The sequence below is a fragment of the Staurois parvus genome, unplaced genomic scaffold (assembly GCF_062004578.1).
Source record: "Staurois parvus isolate SC_StPar_1 unplaced genomic scaffold, SC_StPar_1.0 ptg000165l, whole genome shotgun sequence".
In the NCBI taxonomy this organism is placed as follows: Eukaryota; Metazoa; Chordata; class Amphibia; order Anura; family Ranidae; genus Staurois; species Staurois parvus.
In genome coordinates, this window is record NW_028317961.1 from 12,467,165 (window position 1) to 12,484,675 (window position 17,511).

A 17,511-nucleotide genomic window follows, 5' to 3' on the forward strand; every position below is an offset into this window, starting at 1 on the left:
TTTTTTGAGCTGGCAGTAACTGTTGCCAAGAAAGAAAAGGAGTCTTTGGGTTTGTAAGTTCTCAGCAATTCATAGATGCATGTAGCAGAACTTTATCCTTCTCTGTCCTATTATTTTAAGAGGCCAATGTACTCCAGGAGAAAACTGGCTGGTTTGAGAGAACTGTTTGTATGCTGTCCGTGAATGGTGGTAGTTTGCTATTTTGTGCAGTACTGTTTTATCAGAAGGGTTTTTCTGTAAATGATCAATGTCAATACTTTATGCATATTCAGCCAGAAAGGCTGTTTATGTGTCTATTGTGCAGTATTGTTCTACAATTCATTCACTTCAAAATTACATAATGCATAAAAATGTTTTCATGATTCTGCATGGATAGTGAAAATATGTTTTTACATTTTCCTCTGGGAACTTTATAATCTGACTTTTAATAGACTGCATCTTCATATTTCCCTTATAGGTTTACAGTGTGGACTGGAGTCAGACAAGAGGAGAGCAGTTCCTGGTGTCAGGGTCTTGGGATCATACTGCTAAACTAGTAAGTGTAAAGACAAAAGTAACCCCTAGCTTATCTTCTGGACACAGCTGAGACACTGAAATTGCCTGCTGATTTCTTTGTGACAGTGGTGACCAGGGTGGATTTGATTTAAATCACTAGTCAGTAAGGCTTGATTTAAATCATAGTTTTCTACATAAAGACTAATTCTTGCTGGTATAACTTTAACCATTTCAATAGCGTGCAATTTTACACCTTCCTGCCCAGGCCATTTTTCAGGTTTCAGCGCTCTCACACTTTGAATGACAATTGCGCGGTCATACAACATTGTACCCAAACTAAAATTTTATCATTTTCTTCACACAACTAGAGCTTTCTTTTGGTGGTATTTACTCACCACTGGGGTTTTTATTTTTTGCTAAATTAACAAAAAAAGACCAAAAATTGTGAAAACAAAACACATTTTTCTTTGTTTCTGTTATAAAAGTTTACAAATAAATAATTGTTCTTCATAAATTTAGGCCGAGATGTATTCTGCTACATGTCTTTGGTGAAAATAACCCAAATTAGGATGTATTTTTTAGTTTTTAGGAAAGTTATAGAGTTCACAAACTATGGGATAGATCTGAATATTGATCAGTCCTGAAGTACTGACGGCCAATCTAATTTCTTGAGGTCCAAGAATGTCAGAACAGTACAGATATCCCCAAATGACCCCTTTTTGCAGAGTAGACAGTCCGACGTACTTCATAAGAGGCATGGCGAGTTTTTTGAAGTTGTATTTTTTTGTCATAATTTTTCGGAAAATGAAAAAATGAAAAAAATTATTTTCACTATTTTTTTTTTTACATACTGTCACCAGTGCAGTACAGCGTCATCATATAACTGGCATGGCGGTGAACAGGGACACTGACTGGTGACAGTATGAAAAAAAAAAAAATATATATATTTTTTTAATTTTTTTATTATATTTAATTTTTTATTACATTTTTTTTTATTTTTTTTAAGATTTTTTTTCATATTTTACTATGACCAAAATAGTACAATGTTACCATAGTAACATTGTACTACTTTGGGGAAGTGATCAGTATTTTTTTTTTTTTTTTTTACACAATTTGCTTATAGCAAAGAATTACTTTGCTATAAGCAAGCATTTACCTGAATGAAATCGATTAATTCAGCTTTTTTTTTTTTTTTTGTGCTTAGCTGTGATTTGGTCACAGCTAATCACATGACATGTGCATGTGATTAGCTGTGACCATTCACAGCTAGGCACTAGTATACAATGGATGGCATCATGAATGAAGCCATCCATTGTATACAACTGTCATGTGACCTGCTGTGATTGGTCACAGCAGGTCACATGGTACCAGCAACGGGAGCCGGTACTCGGATCTGTCATCGGCCGTGTCCGAGGTGCACGGCCGATGACAGATCACACTGCTGCGCCGCTCTGCATTAGCGCAAACGGCGCATGTGCGGGAGCACGCCAAATGGCGTGCACCCGGAATGCAGATACACATCTGAAGCCGCCAAACGGCCATTGGCCGGGCGGCTAATGGTTAATATGCAAGTAGATGAAGATTTTTAGAATAACAACTTTTCATATTAATTTTTTATTCCCAGTTTAATAGGTTAATCATTCATATTTGGACAACTTTTCTGTTGTACTTAGGAAGGAGAAAAATAATCATTACCTTAATAATAACAATTTAAATAGATTTATTCATCTGAAACAATAACATTACAGCATATGTTATTTGCTTAAACAAACATCCATGTTTGTTAACTAATTTGGCTAAACAAAATATATATATTTTAAGAAATTTAGACTGTCAGCCCCTTCCTCCTCACACTTAGTTTCACTTTCTTCTTGTGCAGATCTATTCCACTCCAAACAATCAGAAAAATATTGTTTCTATTCTATTCACTGAATTTCTTGAAACTTAGCACTGAAGGGGTTGATTCTGTATTCATAGGTTTGTAGAAGTTAGGATTAAGGTCTTTTTCTTAACTGTCTTTATGTTATAACATTTTTGCTGTGAAGAAGAGGCATGTGATCTCCGCTGAGTCAAATTCAGTTTTGAGAACTGCAAAAGTAAACCAAGCATCTGTGATAATATCTTGTAGGCAGAGAAACTGCCCAATAATCTTACAAAAACCTCTGGAAGAGCATGACATTGTGAATGGATCAATGGAATTTATTTACCACAAAAATTAAACATATACAGCCTTATTCTACATAATTAAAAAACTAATCTTTATTTCATGATGGAATAACCTTTGGATGGTAATATATTTTCCTCAAAAAGTAGTTTATTTAAAAAAATCCGATTTAAATTAAAAAAATCCGATGTAAATGAAAAAAATCAGATTTTTTTTTTTTTTTTAAATCATTGATTTTTATCCACCCTGGTGGTGACATGTACCTTTTTTACTCTCAGCTGTTAAGATGATATTACTGTTGCTGTAGGGCAGACCCAGCCAAAAGCTTTAAGGCTTCTCTATATTGGCAGTATTTTAGCTGCGCTATTGCATAACCAAGAGTCGCCACTACTAACCTTGACTGATTTTAGGGGTTGTAATAGTTGGTGACAATTTAATATTACTGTTTTTGACCTTGTGCTCGAACTTTTTGACTGTTGCAGATTCCTATGACGTGTATAGCTGTAGAAATTAAAGTGGAAATAAACCCATTGATTTAACTGATTCCCAAAACTGTTGAAGGCTAAGTTCATCTTTTATGAAAAAATTATAAATACTTATATTTTTGCAGATACAAAAATTGTGTATTTATTACTTTTTCCTACAGGAGTTTTCCCCTGTCACAGAGGAAGGGGATCAGCGAGGGAGGGACAGGAGCTCAAACATGTTAAAGTTTAAATGAGGGTGTAACATGTTCCTGAAGATGAATTTATCCTTAAAATTCAAGGCTTTTGTTGATTGATAATGGTTACAGTTACTAGTGTAGTTGTGTCAACTCTCAGTTGAATTGTGAAGACATTAAATGTTTGAGGTTAACCTTGATCACATGTCCAGCACCATGGAAACTGCAGATCAAACAGAGGCTAAGATGGCCGCTTCCTTGACTCTAAAGCATAGATAGTGTTAGGTACGCTCTGTCTCTTTTTACATATGTTGCAAGAATATAAATACTGATTTTTGTGGCACGGTGGTGCAGGCAAGAAATAACCAGTGTAGCAAAGCCTAACATGAAGACAAGCAAACAGGAACGCGGGATCCCATTAAAAACATGGCCACAGTTCTTCAATAAAATTAATCGCACACTTACATTAGAGCAACTCTATATCAGTGTAGACAAATGGAAAGCAGTCTGTTCCAAGGCAAGGACTATGTGTAAAAGCAGCGATGAGCGATACCACAGCCAGTTCTGGAGGGACCCACCACGGAAAACGGCTAGCATTCACCCTGTATTGAATCTGCTGTCACTGTTCTGCCTCATGGCTACACTCTGTGCCTAACCCTAACGTCTGCCCAGATCATTGAAGGAAGCTGCAGGGTCCCAGGCTATGCATATGATCTTTCGCCTTGCCCTTTGGAAATGTATAGATTGTTTACCTATCTTTTAATAAAGATTGGAAGCTGAAGTCATCTGTGCTCTGTGGTGGTTGGTGTATTATTAGTGTAGCAAAGCCTAGATATTTGGAAGAAGGATTTTTGTAAGTAAGGGAGGGGATTCGTCTTGACAAATATGCAAACTTCTTTTGGAGCTATGTCACACCAGTGATGTTTGGAGTAGTAAGAGTTGGCAAGTACAGAGAAAATGAATTGCGCTGATTGAAAGGTCAGTGTTGCAGCATTTCCCAACATTGTAGCACAGTTACTTTACAATTTTTTTTTTTTTTTTAGTGGGATCCCTTAGTTGAGAAGTCACTTTGCACTTTCACAGGCCATGAAAACATCATTTACAGCACTGTTTGGTCCCCACACATCCCAGGCTGCTTTGCTTCTGCTTCAGGTAAGTGGCTAAAACTGCATTCAGGTATTCAGAGTTAATGGTTTATTGACATGTATCAATTATTTAGCTTATTATGCATGAAAGTCCACTGTCATAAATGTTCTAAAGCTTTTTACACTTTACTTTGTTGTTCTAAGATAGGGTTCTCCAAACTACAGCCCATGGGCCATATCTGACCAGCTACAAGATTTTTTCTGACCCTAAGCTAGGGTCAGTGGTGTATCCTCAGTATGCACAGATTGAGGATTAAGGTTAACAGAGGCTACCTATGGTCTCCACTTGTGAAGCAAAGGGGATCCCTAATAACTGAAGGGTGGGGGGGCTGTGATGTAAGGGGGACTTTGGTGGGTACTTTGATGTAGGTGAGTGACTTTTTCTTTAGCTTTGGAATATTTGTAAAATATCATTTGTGGCCATTGTAATGAAAAGTTTGGAGACTCCTGTTCTAATACATCATTTCAAGTATACTGATAAAGGATACCTTTGAGATTGCATGTGTTATAGAATTTGTCCACTAGGTGGTAGTGTTATGTTTTTGATTGAAGGCCAGTACTTGGAAAACACTTGTAGGAACCGAAATAGGTTGGAGTTTTTGCCTTGTTTGAGTAAGAGAGGAAGTAAAACTGTAATCTTGTGAAGTGAGATAGATAAGTAATGTTTACATCTCATAAAGAACAGTAGCACTATGCTCTTACTAAAAGACAGATAAATGCACTGCTGCGATGTCAGTTGAAAGTTTTGCTGTAACATTTCTTAGAGGCAATACAAGGTAGTACTTTTATCTCATGTTTATGTATAATTGACAGTTATTGTAAAATGAAATAATGTTATAATGACAGAAGGTTAATGCTGATTGTTCTGCGAAAAGGGTGCAGACATACTCTGGGGTTTCCAAGTATCCTTTAATGTATTTAGTGTGTGTATCTTTGGCCTTAAATCTCAACCTGCTATTGGACCCTTTTTGAATGGGATTTCAGCTTCAAGTGTGGTACATATGCAGTTTGGTGCAGTGCAACGCAAATTATTTGCAGATGACTAGCATGTAATGAACCATATGGCTTAGTGTACTCCTTGTAATGGAAGTATCAGGGAGCACTCTGGGTTTTAATAATACCTACTGAACACCACTATTTGTACCTGTGTGTGAGTTTCTGATACTCGGATAACATTAGAGATAAAGTTATAAAATAAGACAGAAGCTAAAAAAGTATTTCTTAAGGACCAGTCTACTCAGAAGTAGTACATAAGCTTTAGGTGGAAGGGGTGGTTTAGCAAGCTCTGGCTTCTGATATTTATTTTTATTTATTTCAGGTACTTATATAGCGCTGTCAATGTACGCAGCGCTTTACACATATATATATTGAACTTTCACATCAGTCCCTAACCCTCAAGGGGTGTACAATCTAAGATCCCTAACTCACATTCATACATACACATATTAGGATCAATTTTAGAGAGGATCCAATTAACCTACTAGCATGTCTTTGGAGGGTGGGAGGAAACCGGAGCACCCGAAGGAAACCCTCGCAAGCACAGGGAGAACATGCAAACTCTATGCAGGAGGCGCCGTGGTCAGGAATCGAACCCATGACCCATTTTACTGCAAGGCAGACGTGCTAACCACTAAGCCACTGTGCCGCCTGCTGTGGATGCTCCAACAGTGAGGTTTCCTTGCCACAGTACCTTCATTTTATCCTGTCCAATTAGGAGTTGTTGAGTTCTGTTGCATTCAATGAAATAAATAGAAATCCATCAGTTACAGCTGGACCCCACCAAGAGGGCCATGGCAGGTGTTAGGAATCAGTGCTGATATCTCACCAATAAAGTCCTGTGGACATAAAAGAAACAAGGGGCCTTACTGGTGAGAAATTCTACATACTCCACATTCAACCTCCTGCCCCATAGGTGCATACTTTTCTGTATTCTGCAGCCATAGTTTTTGTTTTTTATTTATATCCTTGCACAGAATCGTTTATGTGCTGGCTGTTCCTGTTCAGTAGATCTTCATGGACATCTCTGTGACCGTTTCCTGAAGGTCTTTGGCTTCTTAGATGTTACATTTAGCCCAAAGAGATCCTTGTCCAAGGATGGCAATTCTTTGCACATTGTACTATGATTCTATTACTTTTCAGTATAGATGTGTTAGACAGGCATTCACTATTTTTCTCCATGCAGTGAAAAATGGCCTGATAATTCCAAAGAATACACCAATATTTCTTGCAATTAATGATCAGTCTATGGATCTCTCCAATAGAACACAGATGGCAAAAAGATAAACTGACAGAAATGATAACCCTCCCTTGCTCTATCCAAAATGAAAAAAAGTTTTGCGTATAGTTCTTCTTTAAGTTCTTGTCAAGTAAAACACATCAGAGGAGGAGCTCAGGTGGACTGTGAATGGTGATTGAATATGTTATACAAACTGGAAATGGTCTGCAAAGCATCTCCATTACATAATATAGTTAGGCAGTGCTGAGGTGCAAACCATCCAACTGGCTGTCAAAACAGTGGGAAGAAAATATATATATGTTTATGTGGTTTTCATGCATTCGTTGAATTCATTTCTCACACAGTCGTGAGGTTTTACACAAGTGGCAGACATGATTATACAGATCTGGCATGTACAGTATATGTCCAGTAAAAACCTGATAGAGGTTTTACCTTTCCTTTCCTTATTGTGCTAAAAATGCCCTTTTTTTAGTCTTTGCCCTAATTAAACAGACTTTTCATTTTATTTCTGTCCCTCTCTTCCACCTGTTCACTCTACAGAAAGTGAATGAAAATGTCCCAGTTGGGGACTCAAACAATAATAAAAGGGGTTCTAAAACCTCCCTGGTCTGTCCAAAGCAAAAACATTTTGGTTGCAGTTGAACCCTAGATGTGTGGACATCTTAAAGAGAATTTGTCACTTTGCATATTCGGGACAAACTGACTCTTGGCAATCCTCCCACCCATTGATACTCACATTTGTTGCACTCCCCTAGCATTCTGTCTGTTGGGTATTGTGGGGGTAGGTGGGGTGGAGGTATCATGTGACCTAAACCACTCCCCTACCGCACTAGAGCCAAAAGATGGCTACAGCATGCCTCTGTTGTTCCGGGAGGGCATCCATAGATGTCTTCCTGGAACCACTCCCCCTGCACATCTCCTAGGGTGTGCATTCTGTGGTCGCTGTGTCCTTCTGAAAATTGGCCTGGTCAGGAAGGGGGTTAAAGTGCCCGGTATTGAAGTGATTAACCACTTACTACTAGAATGCAGCGCTCAGGAGAGAGGGGCCATTCGCCAAGCCAAAATACTGTCATGTAGGGGGGTGGAGAATGTTCTTAACCCTATGTAAACTCCAACATTGACCCGGCACAGAGCTTATACTGAGATTTGACTTGGGGCTCTGACATAGGAACATGGTGACGGGGCAGTACAACAAAGGTGAGTGTCAGATGGTACAGCAGCAATCATAACAAACTTGAATAAGTAGTTGTTACATAATATTTCGCTTGACGTGACAGGAAGCAAAAAAAAAGCTATTTTATCATGTCACGTGGTTCCACATTAATGTAATGGATCAGTGGAGTATACCCCTTAGCATGGAAACTGCTTGAGCAGCCCCTAACATGAACTGTGCTTTTATCTAGATGCTTGGCTAATAATAAACAAGCCTGGATGATAATGTGGTACTTAACACAGCACTGACAAAATATCACATGAACAAACAGAGAGCAGGCGTGCTGCCACCCAGACAAGATCTCTTTGTAGTGCATGGGGACTAATTGGATGTAATCTCTAATTTAAGTTGTCTGTTTCTAGGTTACTGATCTTTATGGCTTTCCAAGGTACAAACCATTCAACTCGGCCTCAGCATATTGTAATTAATACATAATTGTTGCTTTTGTTTTAGATGAAGAAAAAACTTCACTGATTTCTAGCAGAAATATAGTTTGCTTTTTATGGGGCTTTTGTGCACATTTTGTACAGTGCCATTTTAGATGTTTTGTTATGTTAACGCTGGGATATTTCTGTCTCATCTCTGCGCAATGAGAAGCAAATTTGCAGCTTAGTTTGTAAGTGAAACATAAATTGCTAGTAAAAAGGGATACTCATTACACCACACGCCAGTAACTACAGATATTTATATTTGAGGTTTTACCATCTGTGATATTTTATATACCAGGCTAACATTTCAGTTCAAGACTTTGGCAAACTTAAAGTGATACTAAATACATACACTTCATTTTTCAATATCCCTTCTCTTTCTTTATGTGGCTGATAGCACTGTAAATTTTTTAAGTAAAAAAAAATGTGTGCTGGTCACATGTTCAAAATAAAAAAAAAAGCAGCCTTTGGGATACAGAGTAAAAATAAATAACTAAAATCAATAAATTGTTTTAAATTGCCATACAAATATATATTTGAAATAAAATCTTCAATATTTTATGTCACACCTCTCCAGCCTGTGTCTTAAGTTAACAGGGAGGTGAAGCCACCATCAATCAAGACATAACATCCCACCCCTATTGTGTTTTGCTGGTTAGTGAGCATGGAGGAGGAAGGAGGGAGTGGACTGTCATTTACAACTGTGTATATGCCCACATGTGTGACTCTATAGTCACTTGGGCTGTTCAGATGTGATAAATGGAAATGCGCAGCAAAGAAACTCACTGTAAACTGAGCATGTGTAGTAGCTGCCAACATTGCTTTGAAAAACAAACAACTAGATTGGGGACATGATCAGAAAGGGGAGTTAGAGAAAGGCAAGATCAACCAGGTTTTTTGCAGAATACAGAAAACAAATCCGATAGTGAATGAGTAAGTATAAATGGCATTCAATACAGCATTTACTGATAGTTTTTTTTTTTTTAAATGATGTGGGTTTAATGAGACTTTAATTGCAGAGTTCTACCTGGTGCTGTTTTTGTTAAAGCTGACACATGGATTAGGCTTATATTCTGTTTTCTGAGTCCCAAGCAGGATAGTCTGTCTACTTGATCAGTCCAAGTTGTTGTTTTTTTTTTTTCTGAATAAGCTGACCAGAACAGAAAATTACATTTCTAGTGGCATTTATACACAAGCAGTATGTCCCTATAGTTGCCTTAGGCTCCATTCACCCCTGAGCATAAGTGTTACTTTTTGGGGGGCCTTTTTAATACTTTTTTGGGGTGTTTTAGGAGCAATGTGCAATGCAGGAGGTTCTATAGGGCAGAATTTAGCATTTTTGGCTTCATAGACATTTATTATGGGAGTGCCCACAAAACACATGCAGCAAAGAGTTGTGCACATTCTTTCTCAGTGCTCCAAGTGTGAACAGGCACCATTTAAAACAATGAGCATTTTAAAGTTAGAGCAAAGAGAAACGTTTTATTTGTTTTGGCTAGAGTAGGGGAGGATTATAACTCCTGTCATGCTTTTGTTGACCATCTGTGTTCCATTGCAGGAAGTGATAGGACATCCCTCCAAAGTGAGGAATCCTTAGTTGTCACCAGAACTAGCATCCCCATTGGAGGATTTCCCCTCTACTGCTCTTCTGGGGGCAGCCCAAAATTTGGGATTTTCTTTCAGTTTCGATAACAGTAAAGGAGATGAATAGAGAAGGTAAATCTAAACGGGGGACATAGATAGCAATAACCTGACGTGTTCTAATCCCTCGCCACTATATCCAAAACTAAAAAAAATTGCCTTAGTTATGCTTTAGGTGTTTTGTAGCTTTACGTTTTGAGCTACAAAATGCTCAGAATGGAATGGAGCCAATGGTAACAAGAAATCCATATTTCTTATTTTGTGACTTTAACAAAATCATAGTTGGCTGCTTGTTGAAAACAAAAACAATCCCTCATTTGTTAAAAGTATAAGCAAAATAGGTTGTCTAACAACTTTATATGTCATATCAATAGGTTAATGTCATTGGAGTTATCTTGTAAAGCAGACCTCCCATAAAATAAAGTTACATTTTGACAAGTTTGTGGAGTAAAGGTAGATATAGCAGTACACAGCATGACAGATATCATTTGCAGACCCAGACTTTTCACAGCCTAGACGTATAGAAGGCCCAGATTTCAATGAACACCTTTGGACTTTCAAGGAACATAAACTAAATAACCATTAGAAATACACACAAAATGACCACATTTTGGAAAGTAAACATCTCAAGGTATTTTTAAGAGGCATGGTGAGTCTTTTGAAGACTAATTTTTAAAGTTTTTTGAAAATGCAGAAAGAAAATGAAAATTAATTTTTTTACACAAAGATGTCAAATGTTATTTTTCAGACACAATATGAGCATATGTAGAGTTTTAGACCAAAACACATCTTTTAATCCTCCCAAGTATGGCAATACCACACATGTGACACTTTGTCAATGTTTGGACTGATTATGAGCCAGACATTATATCTTGTTTGTCACAAAAATCAACTATTTGTATCAAAAACAGTGTACTGTAATGGTCTCCTCTGTGCAAGTGGTCACGGAATATAGCTTAATGTAGCATCACCTGTAGCAGTACCCCTTGCTATAAGCCATGCTCACTGGCCAGGAAGTACAGAAGGCTGAAGAAAGGAAGAACAAAAGAGTCTATGTGGTTCCAAGAGTGCCGTTGTGGATGGCTGGGATTGGTATCTCACTAGAATTTAGTCAATGGGATGTGCAGATGGGTCAGTTCCAGCAGCAGGCAGAGACAAGGTCAGTAAACAGGCAAAGAATTGGTCCAGACTGCAGACAGAAACATTGTCAATAAATAGGCCAGGGTCTTTACAGGTGGCAGACAGAGACACCTCTGCACTGTAGCTGTGATCTGGAACGCTGTTGACGGCTGCCCTGGCTCAGGTGACACTGTAATGATGTGGTGTTGATCAGGGACACCGTTGATGGCTACATTGGCTCTGGTGGTACTGGCACTGGTGCAGCTAGCAATCAGGAACATTGTTGCTGGCTGCACTGGTTTGGTGACATTGTCACTGGTGTGACAGCAGCCAGGTACACTGTTAATGACTTTCACTAGTCTACTGATTTTGAGACTGGTGTGGCAGTGATCAGGAACACTGTTGATAGCTGAACACTGCTGATAGTGGGGAGCCTTCCCAGCTAGTTGAACACATTTATTTATTCTTACAAGCAATTTTTTTATTTTCAAAAGAATTTTCTTTACAAAAATGAACATTAACTAACAAATACGTTAGACAATAAAAAGAGAGAGTACAGTATCTATAATACAATATTAGATATCAATGATGGGATATTTTACACTGATAAAAAAACCCATGCTTGATTATTTCCATTATCCCGATCGTTTCCTAACTCCATCTCTTTATAACCCATCCCCAAACACAATCAATCCCCAAAACGCCTATATATTTTATTTACCATTAATTTCATCTTGCCACCTCAACAGTTTTCATAAATAGACAGCAATTCAGAATCTAAATGTAAAAAAAAGAAAAAAATACAGCAATTTAGAATAGAGAATGTAAAGAAAAAGAAAAAAAAATACAATCACCAATCAAATTCTAGGTTTACAACTTGTATAAACACAACACAGAGGGAGGCAAGCTGACCACTGCACTGCAGCCCTCTCAGAGCTATCAGCATCATGATGTGTTAGCAGCTTCAGGATGTTGAAGACTAAAGGGCTAGTAAGGAGCACGGAGAAGTGGGGGTGTAGCAATTCCGGTCTTGGGAGGGAAAGGCAAAAGAAACCCCATGGGTTTCTAAAGCTTTGATTGTATAGCAGACATTGCTCGTGAAGTGACACCAGTACTGATTGCTTAGAAATGCTGAGGAGGTTGAGCAGAAAAGAAGTAGTAGCAGGTTGAAGACACTGGCCCCCTTGACAGCCACTTGGTACCTTTTGACTGAGAAAGTGAACTTTATTTAAGTGAAAAAAATTAAAAGCTAAATGTGAAGAAACCTCTAACTAAAGACTTGAGAAATAAAATCCCTACCAATATTACAGTAGTAATAGCCTTCATTCATAACTTTATTTCAAATAGAAATAAATGAATTTCGAGATCACGTCAATTAGTATGCCTGCTCAGTCGGTTTCACAACATAATTTGCCACAAGTTTGGAATTGTATTAGTATGAGCTTTTATATGTTTTTTTTTTAATTAAATAACAAATACTACTACTCCCTCCCCCCAGTTCCCAATGATATTAATGTCAACATGCACCTATAAAGGTGTCCAGATACAAACATGTAAACAAATTGTGTTTTGCTAAGGGCAATGGTAAAGTATTCCTCTTTAGGCAGTTTTTTTTTTGTTATTCAGGGTTTCCTTTAAGGAAATTGATTATGCAGATAGTCGACCATAATTTTAAAAAAACGTTTTCTCTCTCCTTAGAAGCAGCATTGATGTAATGGACTTCAAGAAAACCTGTGCTAGTGAATTATGATGGTTGCCATTGTTGACCTTCTTTTGAAAAGGCTAGTACCTGGCTGGCTCAGATTTCAGTACTTTGACACAGAACAAACGTGGATCAGAAACCAGTGTCATACAATTTTAGAGAGTAAATTAAAATGCTAAAATTAGCATGCCAGCCAGGAGATTAGTATTTTCATGAGATTCCAGCAATGGCTGGATCTGTTCTTAACTAAATGTTTCTTTTCAGTCCTCCAAGCATTAATATTTTCTACTTTAGTTCTTTTAAATTGAAAACTTAGGCCTTTTGCACACAGATGCCTAAAAATTTAATGTTCTTAGACATTCAGGCTTTTTTTACTGACCTAAGTGAAGCCCATTGTTTTTAATGACCGCTGCATATAGATCAGTAAAAAAACAATACAAAAATCGGTATTGCTGGATAGTATTTTTCATGTGTATGCCACATCCCAAGAAAAGCTACAAGAATTTTAAGGCAGTTCTACAACTGACATAATATACAGTTGAAATAGGTGTCCTACCAGCCGAAGCAATTTCTACTTTGTTCTCCCAAAATTTTAAACCTGCAAGACACACTACAATGTCCTGATCCCTTTTGTCATAGCAGTAATAGTAAAAAGCCTGATCTATCAAGGCTGTGTTAAGATGTGAAAGAACACCAACTTAGTGACCAGGTCATCTTTGTCCTGTCTCCTGCAATCAGCAAGTTCCCTTGTTAGATTCTGTGAGAGACCCAACCATGACAGGAACTTTTGGAATGGGCTGCAGGCTAGCCTTTTGTCTACTGACCATGGCCCCAGCATCTGTGGGGGCTCTATGCTTTGGTGTGTGCCTGGGGGAACCTTTTGAGTAGTTTACTTCAGATTCAAGTCCATATGTCCCCAAAACACACTGACTCTGAGAACTGGAGGACCAGGATACAGATTTGGGGTCTCTGTGCCCAAACCAGCATTGACTGCTTTAACACCCTCTTCCTATACTCAGAGACTCAGAACAGATGTTGATATAATCAGCTAAAAAAAACCTGATGCTGAGGACTCTTCCTTGTTATGTGTAATCTGTTTATTAAGGTGTGATGTGTTTACTGGCTTTCTACCATTGTGTGCCTCCTAGGTGTGCATTCCCATTATTAATTGAGTCACCTATTGTTTGTCTGTCTGCTAGTCTTTTCTGGAGATGTGATTTAGTATTATGTCCACTTATCTTGTTATCAAACCATTGTGGGATGTTTATCCTAATGCATAATATTTGTTTTATTGTTCATGTGGGGACTGTCCCTATTCTTGAAGTGTATACAAATCGGTGTTTCTGTTCAATAAAGTAGTTCCATGTTTTGGGTGTGATGCCCAGCTACAATACCTTGGTCCTGTGTCCCAGCGATGAGGAAGCAGTTCTCTGACGGAATCACTCAATCTGAGTGACAGGTGTTCCATCACAGATTCACAGCAATGAAATGCAGAAAAGCCTGACCATGTGTGCTGCTTAAACTTCTTCCCATCTGAATGTTCATGTGCAGGGGATTACAGGCAATTAGTACAATGACAGATGAAGTTCTATTTGAAATACATTAAAAATGGTATAAATCACTTGGTTAAGAAGCTATTTCGCATATATGTCTATACTTATACTATACTTATACTCATATGTATTTAAAATGTTATCAGTGTGATGTATCCACTCTAGACTCAGAGCCCTGTTGTGACCTCCTGTGTGTCACTGTATAAAATTGTCCATCCCACACTATATCTCATAGTCCTGGTAGTACAGAGAGTTGCATGGGAAGAAGTATAGAGGGATGCCACCACATCAGCAGATAAAATGCAAGTAATATATAAATTTAATTGTATGGCATAACACTGACTCTTCAGGGCTGCATAAGGACCCCTTCATCAATGGGACAAACTAAAGCGGGGTACACATAAATCGTAGCATTCCACAAAAGCAATGTAGATGCAGGGATCTCTCCTGCTGCAATATTGCATTCTCACAGCAAGGACTTCTGCCCTATCAGAATAAACAGACCATCGCTGCAGCCATTGCCTGCAAGCATTGATTGAACGCTAGTTTTCTGTTGAACAGTTAGCGGTGCACTCATACCAAAATTTGGTTTAACAGGATTTTTGGTCTGTGTATACAAGCCGTAAGCAAATTTTGTCACTTCTCTGATAACGTAATAGATGTAAACAGTGCATAGTTACAATGGAATAATTGTGTGTATTCATGTTTGCTAACACTATTTTGGCTTTCTAAAACTGCGGCAATTAAAGAGTATGAACTGCTAATCATGTCAGTCTTTTATTGAGACCATTCATGGACTGATGTCACAGGTAATTTCAGAGCTGATAAGATAAGCCAGGAGCCAGGAGGATGTGCTTCAGCAGTTGAGGACCTGATCAATGTCTAGCCAACAAAGAAACTCCGGTCATCTGGAAAATGTGATTAAAGAAATGACATAAATAACAGGGACCCAATGTTTGAAAAGGATGCTGTGAGTCATTGTGTAGTTTATACCAAATCTCTTTTACTACCTGGAAATCAGAATGCTTCAGAGTCTCAGTGGAAGAGTAAACACAAATCTTTTTAATTGTGTAATTGGCAAGATATGATGCTTTCGGGTTTCAGCTCTAGAACAATAAAAAGAGTATATTATATTTTAAAGCTGATCTGGCATGCAATAGAAGGTCTGGTTTGCCAGCCAATCCTCGCTGTCCAAAAAAAACCCCAAAACCGTAAAAATTTCACAAAAAAAGATAAAATACTTCCTTTGGTTTTAGCTTTTGATTCTTCCAAGAGGTGCAGGTGACATCCCCCCACCTCACAGCTACTTCCTGAGCTCTTTAAAGCCCATTAATATGCACTCCTGCACAGGCAGTGCTCAGCCATGCTAGGAGGCAGCACTGAGGCACCACCCACACCTCCTGAGAGCATGAGAAGCCAAGCAACTCGAATGATAGAACTGAGGGTTTTTTCCTATTTTAAAGAATATGTAAACCCTCACCTTGTAAAACAGCCCATTCAATTTACAATACAAATGAAAGGCAAAACATTTGTGTATACATATAAAAGACATTATAAATACCAATTTTTTTTTCCCCCTTATAAGGGATCACATTCCCTCGTTCTCAGGTGCATAAGGAGCTCAGGGAGGAGAGACAGTAGCAATATCAGGAATATGAAATGTTGGGTTTACATACTCAACAGCCCATGCACACCATAATGTGGTGTGGGAAACACACGTTCTGTGCACGTTTCCTGGACCATGTTCAAAATGCACTGGATGTGTGGTGTGCTACAGGTGTCAATATAATCTGACGACACCCCAGACGCAAATCGCAAACACAATGTGTTTGCCTGGACTGGGTTGCATGGTAACGTAGTACCATGTAATCCAGTTACAATGTGTTTTTAAAAGTAGTGCATGCACTACTTTTGGTCTTGATCCAATGTGCTTTCAGCCCATTCAAATGAATTGGCTGAAATTGCATTGCACTGAATTGTACAGGAACGCACTCCGCTTGTGTGAACCGGCACTTAAAGCAAATTTAATTTTTCAAAATAAGTTTTTGTTCTTTTTTAACCAATAACGTAGAGATATCGCAAAGAAGGAGAACCATATACAGAGGCATACAATAATACAGCAAGCATTTTGAAATGCAGATACAGTATATGCATGTTCACATCCAGTAATATAGTAGCAGGTTCTACAACAGTATCAAATATACATATAATAATTTGCTCATCTCTCTCATCAGAGCTCTCTTTCTTGACTTCTAGTGCTTTAGACTCATCAAAAAGATTTTATCTCAAAGCCTTAACTGCATCCTCCTGCAACCTGGCCCATATAAGTGTGTACTTTTGTAATACACCTTGCTGCTCACAATTTCCAGTGCGATTTTGGAGTCCTACTTTGATGCGACTTTATACTCTCTGGCACTAAGTAATATCAAAGTAGTGCAGGGACCGTTTCAAAATTGTTGTAACTTTAAGTTGCATAGATTTAAACTGGTGCTATTGAAAACAATGTTCAAAGTCACATGACAAGTCACACAAGTGTGAATGGAGCCTTAATCCTAGTATCGTACAAGTTTATTGTATCCCCAAAGTAGGTGCACACGTTTTCCTTGATCCACTCCACATTTGTTGCCACGGGTTTTATTTTTTGTTCTTAACATTTTTATTCAGTGGAAAGTGTATAATATATCTCTTTAAAAATTTGTCATACAACCGTATGAACAGTACTTTGTTACAGTATTGTGTCACTATAGCATAAAAGTTTGAATGCCCATATCCCTTTGAATATTTTTATTTTATTGGCGCACACATATCTATAGAGACTTTTTTGGGTCCTGGGCTGATCATTTTCAGGTAATCACTGCTTGAATGATTAGACGCGAGAGGCCGCAATAGCTATGAGAGTTGTCATCCTCCCATTGCTTTCAGTGGGGCTTCTGCTTGCAGCTAATCGAAAGGAACCCTGCTGGGGTCTCCTTCATCTGATTGCTATTGGCCTCATGGGGACAAAAAACAATCCACTACTGCTGCCTGTGATTTGGAATTAATGAATGAATGAGTCATTCATTCATTAGATCCCATTTCCTTCCCTTCCTCATTGTAAGATGAAGGGGCATGCTTACCAATGTAAACAATGTACTGATTACATTTGTGATAGCTG

At 38.2% G+C, this 17,511-nt stretch overlaps 1 protein-coding gene across 1 annotated transcript in view; it reads left to right on the forward strand.

Annotated features, from left to right (window-relative positions):
* The window catches only part of PEX7 (peroxisomal biogenesis factor 7), a 312,578-nt gene that overhangs the window by 42,255 nt on the left and 252,812 nt on the right, over positions 1-17,511 (forward strand). The window contains exons 4-5 of the mRNA XM_089676224.1: positions 458-535; positions 4,364-4,472. Of these exons, the coding sequence (XP_089532350.1) occupies positions 458-535; positions 4,364-4,472 (187 nt within the window). The remainder of the gene's footprint in view (positions 1-457; positions 536-4,363; positions 4,473-17,511) is intronic.